The sequence below is a fragment of the Peromyscus eremicus genome, chromosome 2, assembly GCF_949786415.1.
Source record: "Peromyscus eremicus chromosome 2, PerEre_H2_v1, whole genome shotgun sequence".
In the NCBI taxonomy this organism is placed as follows: domain Eukaryota; kingdom Metazoa; phylum Chordata; class Mammalia; order Rodentia; family Cricetidae; genus Peromyscus; species Peromyscus eremicus.
The window spans coordinates 68,706,488-68,726,611 of NC_081417.1; the positions used below are offsets into that span (position 1 = coordinate 68,706,488).

The window sequence follows — 20,124 nt, forward strand, 5'->3', positions numbered from 1 at the left end:
AACCTGCTTCCCTCTCTCAGGCAAAACATCAAAACATGGGGAGGTGTTACATTTCACTTTTTCTCTATCAGCCTTCAGGGTAGGGACTCTTTGCTTTCCTGGATGTAAAAGGAAGCTATTGGCCCTGAGGTCCCTTGGGTCCCTCTTACTTAGCTCCCTTCCCCTTCCCTCCTGCATAAGATGAAAGGCAGAGCAAGTGCTTTCACTGTTCATGGCTGGAGAGCTCTTTGTAAAACCTTTGGCCTTTTCCCAACTGACCATTCTCTTTGTCTTTAAAGGAGCTAACATCTCTGTATGCCCCTCCCCAAACATTTCAGAACAACGACTGTATAAAAGAGAGTGGTCTACACAGTGCAAAGCACACATGGACTCTTTACGTTAGTCCCACAGTGGTATAGAAATCTTCACAGAAGTTCAGGTCCTGATGGCTTAAGATGGGGCCTCTTTTAAGATGTCTTCGGAAAATATTTAGCAACCAAAATACAGTGTGAACACTGCTATAATCTGTACATGTGCATGAGACAGTTTGGGGCTACAAAACAAAACAAAATATAGAGATAGCCGAGGGAAGAGGAAGGAAGGTGCAGAGTCTCCTAGGCTTCTGGCTGTGGCAAAACTGAAGAGGAGAATTTTAGAGCAGGGAAGTTTTGGGGAAATGACGTATTGAGTTTCACATGCTGGTGTACCATGCCTGTGGGGTATCCATTTACGCTGCTCAAGACAATCGATTTGAAAACTCATGGGAGGTAAAGCTGGAGAAGTAGGCTTGAGAATAATTCCGTCTCTAGCATATTCCCTCCATGTGGTTATCCCTCTCCCCACCAGGCCTTCTCCATCCTTCATTTCCTGCGGTTGATCTGTATCGCCTCTGTTCCTCTCTTGTTTCATGATATTGACAAGACTGCAGTCTAGTTTAGTCCAGCTTCCCCAGGACTACACGAGATCGGCTGCAGTCAGTCCTCTCCTCAGACAGCTGTCCGCACTTCCTCTCTCCCTCACCGGCAGCCGATGAGCTTGTTTGCAGGTGAACTGAGAAAACTGTAACGGTATGAAGAGGTCTTCCACAGGCTGTCACTGTTGCCCAAGCAATCTTTCCTCCCTTTCCTCCATATCACATGTCTTGATGTAAATGTAATTTACATGTTTATTTATGAGTACTTTATTTCTTCCGTGAAGAAACTCATCACATTCCTTTCTTTCACAGAAGAACTTGCGTTGTCTGTGGTCTGTCTCCAACTGTCATTCCTGGTCTCTCTTAAACCCACTCCAGAAAGCTGTTGTCTGCAGCATCCCGCAGAGCCTCTGAGTCGGTGGTCAAGTCTTAGTGTTAAATTCACATTCAGGTGGTTGGAAGCATTTCCCTTGTGTCCTGGGTTATCCTCTTGGCTTCTAAGATGAAGCTCTCTTGTTTCTCTCCCATCTCACTGACGTTCTACTCTTGGCTGGTTTCCCCTTTGCTCCCTGACCTCACTGTGTTGTAGTGCACTGCGATCCCGTCTTGTGCTCTTTCTAAGTGACTGGATCCACTTGGCGTCTTTTGTAGATGTCATCCAACTTACGTAAATCCCAGTCCTTTCTCTTGAATCTGAGGTTCTTGTCTGTGATTCCTTTTCATTGCCGGTGGATGTCTGGCTCAGTCTCAGCTAAACTAAACCTGTTCTGCACTACACCCTCCCCCTCCCCGTGCCCTGGATCCACCTGCAACTTTTTGCTTCCCAGTGGATGCCAACTCTGTCTCTTGAGTTGTACAGACAGGATACCTCAGGCACACCTCCGATTCCCCTCTTTCTCATGTTCCCCGTCTTATTAGTTGGGTAGTCTTCTTAGCTCTTCTCTTTCAGAATATATCTTAACCAGAATTTCCTTCACTGTTCACTGCCATCCTCAGTCCAGGCACGTCACCATCATGCATGCGCGCGCACACACACATTTTTAGTATTACTGTTTAGTTTACTTGTTATGCCTTTGGACTTCTGCTAGAGGATAAGCTCTTTTCGAAAAAAATAACTTTTTAAAATATTTGTGTATGTATGTGTGTTGACTGCAGGCATGTGCAGGCTGTGGCCCCCATGTAGAAGTCAGAGGACCATCTCAAGTCTCCTTTATCTTTACCTTTCACCTCCTTTGAGACAAGGTAGATCAGGCTAGCTGGCCTGAAGCTTCTAGGGATTTTCCTGTCTCTGCCTCCCATATCCCCATGGGATCTCTGAGAAACAGTTTACTGTGTCTGGCTTTATGTGGGTCCTCACATTTGCATGGCAAGTGCTTTACCCATGGCCCATCTCCATAGCCTGGGATTCTGTTCCTTTGTTGCCTTGTTGCCACGAGTGTGAAGCTATAGTACCTGAAACCTGGCAGTTACTCAGTAAAGGTGCTAGATGGATGAGTGGATGAATCTGTGTGTGAAGCCATGGGAGTGAATGAGATTCCCAGTGGGGCTGAACCCCTGGATCTGCCTTCAGTAGCAGAAGAAGCAATGGCAACTTAGAACTCCATACTCCAGATGTTTGCAGAGTATAAAAGTCAGTTGTGGAAAGTAATATCCAGGGGGATAATGTGAATGATATGTGGTCTAAAGGTCCTTTTTGATATTCTGATTTTAATCTTTGAATTAAGTTGGACTATCTGAGAGCAACCCATCTAGGGTATTGTTATAGCTCTCTATGGAGCTGTTTTGATTTTACTGAGCTTTGACTTTGAACCATTAGCCTACCATGAAGGACATTGTTTTAAAAGTCCCATGGGTCTTCATTATAGTATTGGATTTACTGCTGCTGGGTTGTTGAGGACGATATTCTCTATATTAGCAGCTGCCCTCTTTACGTGAGGACCGTGCAGGGAAGTTCCCTTGAGTTTAATAACAGTAGTAACTGCTCCTTTGAAATGACTTGTTTGATTTTATTTTATGGAGATTGCTTTTTGTGGCAGTAGTCTTTCCCTCTCCCCTGTCCCTCCCCTCTTCTCCCTCTTCTCTCTCCTCCTCTCTTTTCTCTTCTCTTCCCTGCCCCCTCCCTTCCTCCTCCTCTCCCTTTCTATCCCTCCTTTCCAATCCAATAGTTTTAATACAACACCACCACAATCAATTGTAACACATTTTTTTTGAATTCTCATGCACTTTACCCTTTGGTCCCAAATCTTCCTATTGACCCAAGCATTAGGCAGCCAGGAATCGATTTTCTGTCTCTATAGGTCGTTTATTCTAGACACTCCTTACTCTTTCTTGAGTCAAGGGCTTATGTATCCCAGGTGGGTCTTAAAGTCACTGTGTAGCAGAGGCTGTCTTTGAACCCCTGATCATCCTGCCTCTACCTTCTGAGTGCTGGGAAGCCATGCGCTCCACTGTGCTTGGTGTAGGTGGTACTGGGAATCAAACTCAGGGTCTCATGAAATGATAGCCACGTGGTCTACCCACTGAGCCACATTCTCAGCCCAATTTTGCACGTTTCGTGTAAATGCAGTGATATAGTATGGTCTTCCCCGTCTGGCTTCTTTCATGGGGAAAGCTGTTTCTAGACCTCCTCGGTGTTCTAGCTATCTGTCTGCACTTGGCTCTTTCCTGTGGCCAAGGAACAGTCTGCTGCAAGCACTGGATCACGTGTTTAAATCCACCTGTCAGCTGATGAACACTGGATTTATATCCACATTTGGACTGTTTTGAATGATGCTGCCCTGAGCACTGGTGTTTTTGTGTGGACATCTGCTTTGATTTACTTGGATAAATGCTTAGGAGTGGAATTAGTAGGTCAAATGCTAATCTGTTTCACTTTACAAGGACTGTAAGTCTGTTTCAAAGCGTCTTCCTGTTTCCCCTCCTCCACAAGACCTTCACTGGCATTTGTAGTCACCTTACTTTCTGATCCAGGCGGCGCTGTGGCTGTGCAAGGGTAGCCAACTGTGTGTGCTCGTTTTGTTTGAAATCCCCCTGTCTCAGCCTCCTGAATGCAGGGATTTCAGGTGTGTGCCACCATATTTGACTCCGTTTTTGGCCAACTGTATATCTTCTCTCAAAAATGGAGTTCAGATCCTTTGCCCCTTTCTTAATTAGTAGTTTTTTTTTTAAGGATATATGTTTTAAATTATATTTTCTTTAATTATTTTAGAAACAGTTATTGTGGGCTGGAGAGATGGCTCAGTGGTTAAGAGCACTGGCTGCTCTTCCAGAGGCCTTGAGTTCAGTTCCCAGCAACCACATGGTGGCTCACAACCATGCCCTCCTCTGGTATAAAGGCCTACATGCAGATAGAGTGCTCATATACATAAAAATAAATAAATAAATAGATAGATAAAGAAAGAAAGAAAGAAAGAAGAAAGAAAAAAAAAACAGAACAAGTAGTGTGTGTGTGTGTGTGTGTGCGCGTGCGCGTGCGCGCGCACATGCCCTTGTAGAAGTCGGCAGACAACTTGTGGGAAGGAGTCACCTCTCGCCTTCCACCTTGTAAGGCAAGGTCTCCATCGTTTCTGCTTCTTTGCTGTGTATTCCAGGCTGGCTTCAGGACAGTCTGTCTCCACTGCCTGTCAACTGTCCACTCATCTCCCTGAGTTACAGATTACAGATGTGAACCACTGCGCTTGGCATTTTCCCCAGGGATCAAACCTGGGTCTTCAGGCTTATGGAGCTATAGCTGGAGTCCCATCTCCTCAGCTACTTACTTGTTCTCTGCATGTTCTGAGTCCAAGTCTCTTGTCACATACGTAATTTGCAGTTGTAACTTTCTTTGTGTAGGCTGCCTTTCCGCTGTCTGGATAATGCCCTTGACTGTGAAGATCTTAGGTTTGAGTCAGCTCAGTTTGTCTTCGTTGCTGAAATGACGGTTTTTGTTTCAGTGTCGTGTCTAGGAAGTTATTGCCCCGTCTGCGGTCTGGGCTCCTGAAACCCTGCGTGTTTGTTTTTCTAAGAGCTCTCTTTGTAGCTTCAGCTCCCGCCTTCAGACTTCTGACCTGCTGTCTTCCTTTGCTTCCCATTGCTATGATAAAAGCACCATGACAAAAAGCAACTTGGGGAGGAAAGGGCTTAATCTGATATGGGTCCTCTAAATGTCAGTCCCTCATTGAGGGAAACCAAGGCAGGAGTTAAGGCAGGAACCTTCAGAAGCAGGGACTGAAGCAGAAGCCACGGGAGAACATTGCTTACTGACTTGCTTTCAGGCTCACGTTCAGCTACCTTTCTTATACCTTTCAAGGAATGGTACTGCCCACAGTGGGCAATCAGTCAATGATTAAAAAAAAGACAAGCCACACAACTCGTGGACACGCCATTCTGATGGAGGCCATTCCTCAACTGAGGTTCCCTCTTCCCAGATGACTCTAGTTTCTGTCAAGTTGACACAAACTAACCAGCACATCCCGTTTTAGTTCATTTAGAGGTTATGGAGAAGAAGAAGCTCAGCTTCTTCTTCTACATGTGGTACCCCAGTTTCTCAGCAGCATCTTTGGAAGACACTGTTCCTTCTTCACTGACTCACCCTAACACCCTGTCAAACAGTGGTTAGTTAACCACAGGTGTGTGGTTTACTTCTGGCTTCTCAGCTTGATTGGCCAATGTATCACCTCACTGTGTTGAATTTTCGGAGGTTGAGAACCCGGTGCAGGACGTCCTGACAGGAGTCCAAGAGCCCTGGAGAGTGAGGGAGCAAGCCCACGTCACACTGGCTCCCCGTGTTGCCCTGCACCTGGGTTTCTTTTCTGTGGCTCGCACTGTACCATAACACTGTTTCAGATCCGTTCGTAACAAAGTGTGGGACAGCAGTGAAACCACACGCTGATGCCCAGTGAGTTCACAACGGAGCCCCTACATGTCATATGCTTTAGTCATGGCTTCCAGTCGAAGCCTTGCTAATTTCCACCTTTCACTCCTGTCAGCTTAAAATAGGAAATCTTCTGTTGAGTATCTGAAGTGTTTCCCTATCAAATTATTATCCCCAGCTGATGATGGTGTCTTTATATTTACCTTTAATTGCAATTAGAAAGTTTCTAAGATTAGCATCTACTTGACTGCTTTGCTCTGTTTGTTTAATAACTTATTTTCACCTCCCCTGAATATTAAGTGTTTATGCTGCTCACACTGAGAAGTGTCTTGAATATAATGTGGTGCGATGTCCGTAGAATTGTGAATGTTTTTTCCTCTTAATTCAGTAATCTTATTCCCAGCTCTCTAGCCTAAAGAATAACTAAATGGAAAAGTGCCCATTCATTAGATTCTTTATCTTATTTGTAAGTGTGAAACCTGGAGATAACTGATGTATCTGAGAAGGGGAAATGGGTGTTAGTTCTTGGATGATTGTGATTCTAGTTTAAATGATGGTGATAAGGACAATTTAGTAACTTCAAAATTGTGGTTAGTACAGATGCAGATGATGATGTGGATGTGATTAGTATAGATGACGTCAAAACAGAAATGTAAAAGTATAGCACCCCACCCCATGGTGGTGAAGTCATTTCTTTACTCCTGTGTAAGTTATGTTGTTCTTTTGTGTTTTAATTTAAAAACCTGACAATATAAAATTTTGTAATTTCATCTAGGCATGGCGGTACACACCTAATAATCCATGTTCTGGGATGTGGAAGCAGGAAAATCAAGAGGTGTAGGTTAGCTTAGGGTACATACTGAGACCTTGTCTAAAAAAAAATCCTCATGTGTTGGTGGTGTGTTCTGCCATAAATGAGACACCTGTATCACACCCCTTTCCCCAAGGCTTAGGGAATGTTGTGGAAGAGAGCGTGGATAGATCAGAAGAGTCAGAGGTTTCTGAAGACGGGGTGAAACACATTGCACTTGTGAACTCACAGCAGCCGTGGTTGCCCACACAAGACCTGGACGAGAGCAGTACAGTCAATGCTCCAGGATAAAGAGTGGAGGGCTCCTGAGCCTGCCACCCCTCCCTGAGCACTGTTGATATTGATGGCTGCCAGGAGAGGGAGACTCAGTTCTCTTTAGGGCTGTATGGTCCCTGGTAGATCGATCATGTTCTAGTGATGGTCTCACACCCACGTGTATGGGCAGCACAAATTGAACCCAGTGGTTATTAATAGAAAAGAAAAAAGGAAAAAAAAAAAACCCATGAAGTTGGGAAGGGTTGGGGTAGATCTAGAAGTTAGGGAGAAGACCTGGGGAGGCTAAACATGATCAAACTACATTGTATGCATGGGTGACATTCTCAAAGAATAAAAATTATTGTATTAAAAATGTAATTCTCATAGGGATTGCTTTTGTTCCCCTTGCAGATGCGAATCTGGTTACACTGGCCAGCACTGTGAAAAGACGGACTTTAGTATTCTCTATGTAGTACCAAGTAGGCAGAAGCTCACGCACGTTCTTATCGCAGCCATTATTGGAGCTGTACAGATCGCCATTATAGTAGCAATTGTCATGTGCATAACGAGGTAGGTAATGGCCATAGAGTGTCGGTTTTAAACTATGCACTGCAAGGTGTAAACCAGAGAAAACCCTTAAAACCTATTCACCGGGCTAGGGCCCCGTCATCAGGCGCAGTTCTAGTGTCTAGTCCACTGGACAAAATTTCTACGTGGGTCTGACTTCTCCCCGTCTTGCTTCTTTAGAAAGTGTGTAGGAACTTGTAGCGGGAATCCTAGATGGGCTTATTAATAAAATCAAACCTGATGCCAATTATTGGGGTGAATGCTAGAAGATCAGAGAAGCAGAACAAGCCACAGCTTCCTCACCTCGCCAGTTCCTCAGCTGATCCTGTTTCCTCAGACTGGAAGCTTCTGAGTCCTCATCCAAATGGATCTCAGCTGAACTGTGCTGCTCAAAGCCTAAAAGCTTAACCAGCCAAATGCTTCTAGTTTCTGATCTTCATGCCTTATATACCTTTCTGCTTTCTGCCATCACTCCCTGGGATTAAAGGCTCACTTCTTGGGATTAAAGGCATGAGCCACCATGCCTGGCTGTTTCCAGTGTGGCCTTGAACTCACAGAGATCCAGAGGGATTTCTGCCTCTGGAATGCTGGGATTAAAGGCGTGTGCTACCACTGCCTATCCTCTATGTTTAATATTGTGGCTGTCCTGTTCTCTGACCCCAGATAAGTTTATTAGCGTGCACAATATTTTGGGGAACACAATACCATCACAGGAACTCATTCCCAGAGTTAGGGACATATCTGGGTTATAGGCAGAGGAGGTGTGAGAACAGTCTATGAAATCAAGGAGGCTAGGGATCTAGGAACTGTGTAGTAGGAGCTCTGAATTCAGGGAGAGTGGTTGTAGCAGAGTTTCTGGAACACGTTCACTGAGGAGCTGTGAGCAATGCTTTAAGTCTACAGAGTTGTTTTTCATGGTCTGAGAATATACTTTACCTGTAGTTAGTGTAGTAAGGAAGAAAACCATCAACTTTAAAGATAGCCTTCTCTGACTACATCCTGATTACAGTGGTAAGTAAAAGGCTTTCAAATGCTGTGTTGAAAATAAAAGCACAGGGGCCAGCAAGATGGCTTTTGGGTAAAGGCGCTTGCCCCCAAGCCTGACAGTCTGAGTTTGGTCTCTAGGACCCACATGGTGGAAGGAGAGAACCAGCTCCTCAAAGTTGTCCTCTGATCTACACACACGCACACGCATACACATAAAGTAAATGTAAAAAAAAAAATTTAAAGCATTTATTATATGTTAAAAGACTTATTTGCAGCTCAGTTGACAGTAAATGGGTGTTTCTCAAACTGAGTAGAAAGGTGTCAGACCAAACTGGAACTTTAAAATGCCAGAGCAGAGTGCCCTGCCCTTCCATCCCCTGTCTTACTTCTTCCTCACCTCTTCCCACCTCCTTTAAGTTTTGGTTCTCATGTTCCATGAGCATTATCTTTGTGTTCTCCTTCTTCCATGGGGGGCAGAGAGTCATAGCATGTCAAGTAGATATTGATAAGCTGATTGGATGTATAGGCCTTCCTTCTATCCAGGGCCTGGAAAAAGACCTTCAAGTAGTCCCAGCACCCTGGAACCAAAATAATAAATCTAGAAATGATGGAAAAACATTCTCTGAGTAGCTGATATTTTTCATGAAGTTTAGGCACTAAAGTCAGAATGCTTTATTCCACAGAACAGATGATCTGCCTTTAGGCAAGACTACCGAGCATAAAATTGGGCAGTAGATCAAAGAAGGGACATAATGGTGTAACAAACAGTGACAACAGGAAAGGAAGATGGGGGAAAAGCCTTTAACAGCCTAGCCAGCTGTGGCCGTTTAAAACAGGCTCAGAGGTTAACTGCTCTGCCTGTGGCCATTCAGCCAGCAACGGGAAGTGCCTGGGTTTGGAGTCAGTGCTGCGTGATTCTTCAGTCATTCCTCTTTCGACTGAACCATCTAGAAGCAGGGCTGTGCTGAGTCCTGTTGGGAATAGGTCAGCCAGATATGACTGCTGCATGGGGACAGGAACCAAACTTGCTTTTGTCGAGGTTTAGTGTGTTTGAACCATATTAAAGGTCATTTGCAGAACTGATTGGACTAGGGAAGATGTGTGATCGGGGAGACCATGTAGGACATCAGTAGAGGAACGCACAGTGTGACAAGGAGAAGAGAAACACTGTCCTGACATTTGTTCCACGTTAGGGCTACATTTGCTGCACTGTAAGGATCACAGCCTCTCCCCACCCTGCTCCCGAATGGCTTGCTGTCTTATATGTGGAGGATTGAGATTACGTTCTTGGACCACACCATTGAATTTTTGAGGCACGCCTCTCCCATGTAGTCCATTGGGGAACAGCTGTTCGTCCACAATGGCTGTTGCTTGTAAGGAATCTTCCTTTAAATGGATGTTCCTACTGGCCCACTTTTCTGTGCGTTGTGTTTTCTTCTTTTATGCTTGGAATCTTCTTTTGTGTTTTCAGACGCCTAGAAGGACAGATTGGCAGGGACTTTGAACATGTCTCAGCCAAATCCTTTACTGTACAGAAAAAAAAAATCCTTGGTCCCAGGAACCTGGAACTCCTCCCGTGCATGGTGGGTTAGTGGCAGTTAAAGCCGGTCGCTTGGCCTGTCAGCCAGCTCCTTCATTTATGAAATGGATATGATCCCAGCCCTGTCTACATCAGGCTATTTTTATAAGGATTAGTGAGAGAAAATCCTTTGAAAACCACCAGAAACGTTGTCATTAAGGCTTCTAAGTTAAGGCAAAGCAATCCTCTTTGAAATAGAATAAAAACATGGAACGTTAGAGCAGACAAACTCATTCCAAGACACTCTTTCCACTAAGGGGCATTGACTTGGCACAGGTGGCCACTAATAATAATAGGCAGTTACCACTCCTACCGGTAGGATCCACACTCAAAGCCACCCACATTCATTTCGGTGCCTTTGCACTCATTATCACATTCTCTTGTCCGGAATTCGTTCCATGTTAGGGCCACATTTACTGTAATAGAAGAGCAGAGTCCAGGAATCTCACTTGCAGGCTCCCAGTTTCCAGTGTGCTTCTGTGACATGCTGCAACTGGGTGTACACCAGCTCCTTCTGAGTCGTTTTCTTGAGTTAGAGGACTTCAGTGCCTCCTGTCTGAGATCATCCGCTAAGCTCTCCTTGTTGTTCTGGTGCCGTGATAACGCTCAGGGAAAGCGCCCAGGTCAGCATCTTTTCTACCGTCACAGTGATCCGTCACCGGAACTGAGCAGCTGCCAGGCCAGAGAGGCAGGCGTCCTTCTCAGAAATGTGTATCAGCAGTGTGGGCACTGTCCTCATTCACGAGTGTGATTTCTCCCAACTCCCAGCTATTTAGCAAAGGACAAACAGCCATTATGTCTGTCCTCATCTAGCCTGGAACTAAACAGTGTCTTGTTTCGTTTCCTGACTGGGTGCAGCAACGTGTGAACTGTGTGTTACTTTGACATAGTTTAAACGTCTTTAACTAAATGATTGTTTTCCCCCTTCTGTATTTTCATGCAACAGAAAATGCCCCAAGAACAACAGAGGACGTCGACAGAAGCAAAACCTAGGTCATTTTACTTCAGACACTTCATCCAGAATGGTTTGAACTGCTGGCTTTTGTATGCACACTGACCATGTGATGTACATTTATTATGTCTTTTTTTAAAGAATGGAAATATTTATTTCAGAGGCCTTATTTTTGGACATTTTTAGTGTAGTACTGTTGGCTCGTATTTAGAATATTTAGCTACAGACTGTTTAGTAGTCTCTGTTTTATGTTTTTAAATACAGAAATTGATTTCATGAATTTGTACCACATGGTAATACTAGGAATTGTTCTTTACCCGTGGAATGTAATATTTTTGCAGAGATGGATGGACCCACATCACAGTGGCCATAAAGTCAAACTTCTTTCCCAATGACCACAGCAAACGGCAGAGCATGAACTAAAAGTAAAGATGTTTACAGATTACTTTTCTTACAAAAAAGAAATCTAGAAGACACTGTGTTTAAATAGATATTTAAATGTTTTTTGAGATTTAGTACCTGATTTTTTTAGACACTGCCCCTACTGCATGAGCTGCAAAGCTGTGTGTGTTAGATGTAACATATTTATAAGCTGTACGGACTGCAATTGACAATTTCTCTCTTTGAAGATATAATTCTAATAATTTGAAAAGATATCTGAGAATTAATGATTGAACAGATCACTGAAAATAGATTTAGATATTGTCAAGATAGCCTGTTTAATGAGCAGATTGGAATAAAACCTTCATATCAGTTAAACTACTTTAATACACATTCATTTTTAAACATGATATTTGTTTTAATATGAATATACAAATTGTATCAGTGTTTGTGAATACAATGCAGAAATAATTGTTAATGATTGGTGCTCTGAAAGTGAGCTTAAAAATGACCTAAGACCTCTAATTCAAATTTGTCCTGTAGTAGCTCTATTAATAGATTGTTGGTGTTTAAAGGTCTAAAATGTGAGTAGAATGTATTGAAGTGTTTAACGTGTAGTTTAGCTAGTCAAAATTATGCATGTAGAATTTAAAGACTATGTTCAAACTTAAATATTGATTTTAATAATTTGATTTGGAAAAGCATGTTATAATATAATGTTTTCACTATATGGTCTGTTTTGTGTGTTTATTTATTGTATTCTTTGGTACTGGTCTATTAGTACTTGTAATAGGTGAAATTAACAGGAAGGGAAGATCTCGGTTCAAAATTTCTCTTTGCTTATACAAACTATTGCTTGAAATGATCCAAAGAGAAAAACTTTGCTCAGTGTTTGGAGCTCCTTGGCTTGTGGGCTTAGTATGAGTAGCGCCGTGGCTTTAGTGAACTTCTTCAGGGGTTTCCGCCCACACAGGCTTATTTGAGGCCCTTAGTCAGTCGGCAAGCATGTTTGGAACTGACCCCGGTGCTTTGCAAGGGCTCATGTTGCAGGGCAGTCACGGATGGGCATTTGTCGTTATAAATACTTGACCACTCTCCAGGGTGCGGTTTTCAGCCCTTTAAAGCAGCTTCGTTGCCTGCTACCAAGCCGACTTTTGGCTTCGAGTGTAGAATTGATTGCTATAGGGCATCTTTTGCCGAGAAAGAAGTAAAATGGAACACAATGGGTCTGCTTCAAATGCTGGTAAAGTCCACCAGAATCGATTGTCAAGTGTGACTGAAGACGAAGACCAGGATGCTGCTCTTACCATTGTGACTGTGCTGGACAAGGTGGCCACCATCGTGGACAGTGTACAGGCAAGCCAGAAGAGAATAGAAGAGAGACACAGGGAAATGGAGAACGCTATAAAGTCTGTCCAGATCGACCTGCTGAAGCTCTCACAGTCACACAGCAACACGGGCTACATCGTTAACAAGCTGTTTGAGAAGACCCGGAAAGTCAGCGCTCACATTAAAGATGTGAAGGCCCGGGTGGAGAAGCAACGGGTTCATGTAACCAAGGTTGAAACCAAGCAAGAAGAAATAATGAAGAAGAACAAATTCCGTGTGGTAATATTCCAGGTAAGCTTGCACTTGTGTTCAGCTTGGTGAATAGAATCTCTCTCTTATCCTTTGTCATCAAGTCACAGAGGTTTCCAGAGTCACGTCTCAGCCATGGTCTGTGGTACCTACCTACTGGAGCTCGCTGAGTAGCAAAGCCATTTTTGGCTAACCGACACTCTGTCATCCATGTCCCGAGCTTCTTACTGGTCATGTGATGTGAACTGTGGCTTGTGGCGCAAGCTGTTTTCTGCCTTTGAAACTTAATGCTGTTAGTTTTTTTCAGCATTTGAGTCCTATTAAGCACAGTGACCCAGTAGACTTTAGAATGCTGGAACTAAAAGGCTCCTAAGAAATCTCAAGTTTAAAAACGGTCTTTGTTACATAAAAGAAGGAACTGGGGAGGGTGGAGGATGTAGTTCAGAAGTAGAACACTCACCCACATGGCTGAGGCTTGAGTCTGATACACAACATCCCCCTAAAAGAAAACAGATTAGGAACCGGGGTGCCCACACAGTCATGGTTTTATTCTCATCATAGAGAGCCTGGAAACCCAAAAACTTCTCTGAACAGAATTTGCCCGTTGGAATTTGTTTTTGTATTAGTCACAATAAGAAAAGTTACCTGTTACTGAATGAAAAACCAGGCCATTTATTTATTTTTAAAGTTTTTACTATTTTTTGAGACAGTCCAGCTTGTAGCCCATGCTGACCTAATCCTCATTAGTCAGGCCTCAAACTATGACAGTCCTCTTGACTCAGCCTCCCAAGTGCTAGGGTTACAGACAGGAGCCACCACTCCAGCTTGTTTTACTTTTTAAAATACTATTCTTACAGTAATACAGATACAGAAGTCCCATAGGTAATTTCTTACTCAATTGAAAGGCTTTTTTACTTAGCTGATTTAATAGAGTGATTATGTGCATCGTTGCATTTTTTTTTCGAAGTTCCTATAACTGCTCAATACTTTAAAAATTGAAACCTACCCATGGAAAATATATAACGTCTACAGTATATTTTTTAAATTCTTGCAAATCAAAAGGGACAAGGTAAACTTTTCTCCCACATTAAAAAACGATGAGAGAAAAATTTATGAAGTACAGAGTAGATGAGAGCAGAACTCTCTCTCACCCATCTAAACAATGGCCACTACAGAACTGTAAATCCAGAGAGCCAACGTTAGAGAACAGCCCTCCCTATCCTGCTGTTGGGAGAATTAGCTGGCACAACGTTTTGGAAGACATTTTTGATAGTGTGTATTATAAACTTTAAAAATTCCCAAGTCTTCTGGCCCCCAGATTTCATGTTGGAGAATTTGTTCTAAGCATGAGATCATTAATGTGTGGGAATGTTCATTAGTGCATATGCACAACTCTGTGCTTTTAAAAGTGGAAGTCCGTGTGCACAGAACCCAGAAGAATAAAGGACACAGTCAGTGGAAGCACCAGGGCCCATAACCTTCACGTTCTCCGTGCGTTAGTCAGTGCCCCAGAGATCTCTGCTGAGTGGTCAAGTTACACTGGAAAGGGAGAGTGCCAGTTTTGGATCTGTTTCCAAGAGTTCACAGGTTATTGAGGAAAAAATAGGGAGGAGAGAGACGATTTATTTCAAAGATAGAAGAATGGACTGATGTCCTTTTCTGTCCTCCTTCCAGGCTCCGGGAAGCCTTTCTCTGGGCTTAAAAATGTCGCCTGGCTTCAGGTGTTGGTGAGCTGGACATGGGACTGCAGAATAAATCCATTCACCTTGCAGGGGCGTTAGCCATAGCCTGGGTGCTCACCCTTCACTCACATGTGTTATGTCAGGAAGTACACTTGGAGTCCCGCGTGTCTGGGTACCTAAAGCAAAGCAGTGGACCGGTTCCTCACAGGATCGACAGAAGCTACAAGGAAAAATTCCACCTGGTCCCATCTATTGACATACTTCTCTCTCTGACTCCCATTTAAAAGCTGTTTTTATTTGTCACTATTCCCTGTAACTTACTGGTATTTTCTCTGTCTTTGGATCCTATAGTTCCATAAAGGAACTGAGAGGTCCCAGTTAATGACAAACCTCTTTTCTTTTAAGATAGAACATCTTGAAGAATCTGTGAAATTTGGTTGTTCAAATTATGCAAGAGTTTGTCAGAAAAAAGCAATTGCTGTCTTTTATAAGCATACAGGGAAAACATGAATTCTAATATTATGGACATAGATTCATGTACTTGTTATATGTTAGAATTTACATTTATGATATTTACATGGCTATTTTTAGGTGTTAAAATTTGCTATAATCAATTCTTACAGTTATTTGAAGATTTTTCCCTTCTAAAATTATTTTGAAACTTAAGCTAGTCAGCTAAGGTATATCTTCATTTCCATTTGAGATTTTCCTTAAGCTTCCCCTAGGCATATCTTTTGTTGATAATCTTTTTTTTATTGGTAGCAAGGGATAAAAATAAAAACAATAGCAGATAAACAAAATATTGGTATCCTATCTTCTGCAGTTGTACATGGCTAAGCTTTTGCCAAATTCTGGATGTTGGCATTTAAATATTATGTGACATTCTTACCCCGGTCATTTCTCTTGGAATGCGTGTTCACCCTGTTGACCCCTCTCATTGTGCATGGCATGAACCACAGCATTATCTTCCCATATTTCCAGTTACTTGGTAAGCACAAGTCCGTGGTTACCAAGTAAGTTTTGAACATCCTCTAATTACAAGTACCAGAGCTCTGTGTATCCAAAATGTCCCTATTTGTGTTACTTTCATATTAATTCAATTCCGCTTTACTCTGACCCACTCTGTTACAGAAATGATACTTCAAACCAGGTGTGATGGTGCACTTGCGAGGTAGAGGCAGGAGGATTGGGGTTTCAAATACACAATGAATTTGAGACATGCCTGAGCTATGTGAGACCCTGTCTCAAAAACAACAAAAAAACTAATTTTAACTGGATTTTCATATACAAATGTGATTGTATTCCAAAGTCAACTATAATTTACCCCTACAACCTTCCATTATTAGTACAGTGTGTTTGCCCTTAACCTACAGTAGCAAGGACTCATAGGGACTGTGAGATTTTTCAGGCAAGGTCTTTTTCTAATCTTGCCTCTGTTCCCCTTTGTTTTTAAGCCTGCTTCTGCACGTCTGCTGTGTTTGAAAAGAAGGGTGTGTGATTCCTGTTTGCCTGTGTCTGGTGCCTTCACTGCAAGATTGTGGGGATTTCTACCTACCAAGCAATACCCTTTGGCTCTTTCCTTGTCTAATTATACCTTCTCAGGCCCGCCCAGCCCACACTGTTGCTGAGGCTGCTCCCCACAGCAGGTGCCAGGAAGGGAGAGGAGTAACTTCACTGCCTCTAACTGATTGATTCATCAGAGAGTTATGAGACTCCTGCCCACTTCTGCCTCTCTTGTTGGGGAGAGGGAGGATCATGGGCACTCTGATCCTGTAGCCAAAAATGTAATTTAAATTAAGGAATAAGATTCTAAGGATGTCTTCCCGACTATCAGGCTGGTTATATTTTAGGGTATTTGCAAACATCCTTCTTGGGTATTTATTGAATCTGCTTGTGGAGTCAACCTGGATCTCAAGTATCAATACTGGTTTGGTTTTTTGTTTGTTTGTTTGTTTTTTGTTTTTAAAGACATTGTCACTCATGGGCCAGTTTTTAAAAATCTGAATTCCCAAAGTTTTGTCTGCTGTGTTTTAGAAAGGATCTCTAAATAGCACTCCAGGTTCCTTTCACCTGTGCCCTGTGCTGGCCTGTCTTTAGCAGGTTCTCTTCTGACAGACTTGGCAGAGTTGGTTCTTCTCTTAAACTGCTTTGCCCTCGGCCTCTGGGGTCCTGCTCTCCTGGCTTTCTGTCCGCTTCACTGCTTGATGTTTTCCCTTTTTTCTTTCCTTTCTCGTGTGTAGGTTCAAAATCCCCAAACATTCTAAACTCAAAATCTAAAGACTCCCTCCCTCCCTCCCTTCCTTCCTTCCAACAGGGTTTTACTGTATAGCGCAGGCTGGTATTGAACTTGTGATCCTCCTGCCTCAGCCTCCCGAGAACTGGGGGTATAGTCATTTACCACCATGGCAGCAAAAATAAAACTTTTAAAATGACTCATTTGGCAGGAGACTTCGCTTGACATGAAGTCATTCCAGGAATAGTATATTATCTATCGTGGTTTCCAAAAGTCAATTGAGTTCTGAATTTCGGGGTACCCTTTGTCTCTGAGGAGTTTTGAATGAAACACCACTCTATCTTCTGTTATCTCTTCTGATTTCTTGACTGTGTGTGTGTGTGTGTGTGTGTGTGTGTGATATGCGTGTAAGTGTGGGCACAAGTATGCTATAGTATGTGTATGGAATCCAGAGGACGACTTTTGGGAACTGATTTTCTCCTTCCATAGGATCTGAACTCAGGCCATCATGTTCTTTGGCAAGTACTTTTTACCTCCTCAGCCCAAACGCTTCTCCTATGTCTTGCTTTTTTACATGGAGTTTGGGGGTTGAACTTAGGTTCTCACATGTGGCAAACACTTCACCAACTGAGATCTCTCTAGTGCAAGAGTGTCATGACACTTAATTTCATCGCTGTATTAATGGTTCTTGAATGCACATTTCTGGCCCTTACCTCCTGGATCCCAGTTGCTCAGCCTCTCTGTCTGCATACCCAGTGCCCATTCCAAAGACAGTGCCTCGCCCTTCCCTTCCAGGTTCCTCCTCTTGCTTCCGTGCCTGTCTCAGCTAATGGTGGATTCCTCCCTCTGTGGATCTAGCCACAGGTCCTCTGGTTTCTGAGTACTTCTGCAGTCAGAAGACTTCTCACCCCCACCCCTGCCCACAAACGCCCTCCCTGACTACCTTCCCTTTGCTTAAACTCAGTAGCATCCTGCCATTCTTCCTGCTTGTATCACCCTTGTGGCTTACTTTCAGCAGAGTGACCCTTGTACAGCATGGGTCAAATCCTGCCTCTGCTGTCCTTAAAACCTTGAGAAGTTTTCCTGTCAGAGTAGTAAGTACTGTCCTCACTATTGGCCACAGGGCCTCTCTTGACTTGGCCGCCTTAACTCTCTCCTTGCGTGTAGTTGGGACATTTGAATTGATTCTTGAGGAACGCTATCATTTGTGAAGCTAAAAAAGGTAAAGAGGTATTAAAGATAGACGCAGCCACATACACGAAGGTGTAGAGGGTGAGTGTCTGTTTGACACTGAGATATGACATTGCTATCTGCAAATGCAGTGGGTGACATCCATAGTTATCCTGGGATTTACGTTCAGGGTGGCATAGGATGGACTCCTCTTGTGTAGAGGGTTCAAAATCGTATGTGTTTGAGGATCTTAAGAATGGTGTGCGTTTCTGGGCTGGAGAAGAGGGAAAGGAAGATCAGGTCAGGAACTTTCTAAGCATCCCGCAAGGTTCGGGCTCTTAGAAGTCTTCAGTGGGCTATAACCAGACCGTGCTATAAAAACAGTTCTCAGCTGGGCAGTGGTGGCGCACGCCTTTAATCCCAGCACTTGGGAGGCAGAGCCAGGCGGATCTCTATGAGTTCGAGGCCAGCCTGGTCTCCAAAGCGAGTTCCAGGAAAGGCACAAAGCTACACAGAGAAACCCTGTCTCAAAAAACCAAAAACCAAAAAACAACCCCCCCCCCCCAAAAAAAAAACAGTTCTCAGGAATTTCTCAGATAATGGTCTGGAAGGAGAGGAAGAGATTGATGGCCCAGGTTCAGACCTGGGGTCTTGAGGGACTGAATTAAGACATGGGTGGAGGAGTGAGAAGTAAACATTATTTTTCAGTGTTACTCGTAGAACTTGATGATGAGTTCTTGACCATGGGACAAGAGGGTGAGGGTGTGTCTGGGGGTGACGTTTCTGAGGTCTCTGCCTTGGGTGACACCCAGAGGGTCACTGCTGCTGAGAGAGAGGGAAGGAAACGCAAGTGGAGAGCGCAATGGGTGGGCCTGGAGGTTTGCACCTCTGACCTAAGATGCCTGTGCTATGTCCACATGAAGAGGCTTGTCATCTTAGGAGTGGAGAAGCGAAGAAACAGTATTTGTGAGAAAATGGCCAAGGAGAGAGAGACCCTGAGAATGCAGCTTGGGGACAAACAGCATGGAGGAGGATTCTAAGGTGTGGCCCCAGGTAAAAGCTGACTCCCGCCATGCAGGAAGCACTCACGTGATTTGCTCTTCTGTCCTGCAGGAGAATGTTCGGTGCCCCTCGTCCCTGTCTGTTGTTAAAGACAGAAGCCTGCCCGAGAACCAGGAGGAGGAGGAGGAAGTCTTTGATCCCCCAATAGAGCTCTCGTCGGATGAAGAATATTATGTTGAAGAAAGCAGATCTGCCAGGTTTAGAAAGTCAGGCAAGGAGCACATCGATCATATCAAGAAGGCCTTTTCCAAAGAAAACATGCAGAAGACACGGCAGAATTTTGACAAGAAAGTGAGTGGAATTAGAACGAGAATAGTCACGCCTGAGAGGAGAGAGAGGCTCCGGCAGTCAGGGGAGAGGCTCCGGCAGTCAGGGGAGAGGTTCAAGAAATCGATTTCAAACGCAGCCCCCTCAAAGGAAGCTTTTAAGATGCGCAGCCTTAGGAAACCAAAGGAACCCAAGGCCGAGGGCCAGGAGGGAGACAGAGGGATGGGCGTGGACATCATCGCAGGTAGCCTGGCTCTGGGGCCCATCCATGAGTTCCATCCTGATGAGTTCAGTGAGACAGAAAAGGAGGTGGCCAAGGTAGGGTACATTCCCCAAGAAGGAGGGGACGCCCCAACTCCCGAGCCTTTGAAGGTGACTTTTAAACCTCAGGTGAGAGTGGAGGACGATGAGTCCCTCCTGTTGGATTTAAAGCAGTCCTCGTGAGAGGAATTAAGTGTGAGCATCAATCTCACATCACGTGGTCACAGTTTGAGTAGTGCAGTCATTTTTAGTCACCATAGAAAGGCGAATGGTACAAAAGCTTCATTTCTTACCTTTAAAATTCTAAAGATTATAGAAATATTACATACAACTTTCTTATAAGTTCCTTGGGGATCCTCTTTCCCCTGAGAATATATGACTGACAGCTTTTTTTTTTTTTTTTTTTTTTTTTTCCTAGTGTCACACTTTTTAGTGGCAGCTCTTGGCCAATTCGAAAATAATTGCATGGCTCAGGTCAGTTAGGTGCTTGGTCATCTGTAACACAGGAGGGACAAATCCATGCCCATGGTTCACCAGCAAACTGTAGGATTTGGGTCAGGATTAACAAGTCCAGTCTCAAAGGGGAGTAGCTATT

General features: G+C 43.8%; 2 protein-coding genes across 2 annotated transcripts in view; both read left to right on the plus strand.

Moving 5' to 3' along the window:
- Positions 1-11,050, plus strand: part of Tmeff1 (transmembrane protein with EGF like and two follistatin like domains 1) — an 83,218-nt gene extending 72,168 nt beyond the window's left edge. The window contains exons 9-10 of the mRNA XM_059254338.1: positions 7,222-7,380; positions 10,890-11,050. Coding sequence (XP_059110321.1) covers positions 7,222-7,380; positions 10,890-10,974 — 244 coding nt within the window. The 3' untranslated portion in view covers positions 10,975-11,050. The remainder of the gene's footprint in view (positions 1-7,221; positions 7,381-10,889) is intronic.
- Positions 11,051-12,167: 1,117 nt separating this feature from the next.
- Cavin4 (caveolae associated protein 4) lies at positions 12,168-19,889 on the plus strand. Its single transcript, XM_059255754.1, has 2 exons — positions 12,168-12,896; positions 19,053-19,889. The coding sequence occupies exons 1-2, from the start codon at positions 12,489-12,491 to the stop codon at positions 19,710-19,712; spliced, it is 1,068 nt and encodes a 355-aa protein (XP_059111737.1). The 5' UTR covers positions 12,168-12,488; the 3' UTR covers positions 19,713-19,889.
- The last annotated feature ends 235 nt before the right edge of the window (positions 19,890-20,124 follow it).

What these genes read in the sequence shown, in the direction of transcription:
- Cavin4 (XM_059255754.1), top strand. Translation starts at nt 12,489, where the DNA reads ATGGAACACAATGGGTCTGCTTCAAATGCTGGTAAAGTCCACCAGAAT. An exon ending in TCCGTGTGGTAATATTCCAG is followed by an intron (nt 12,897 to 19,052) that starts GTAAGCTTGCAC and finishes TCTGTCCTGCAG; the next exon opens with GAGAATGTTCGGTGCCCCTC.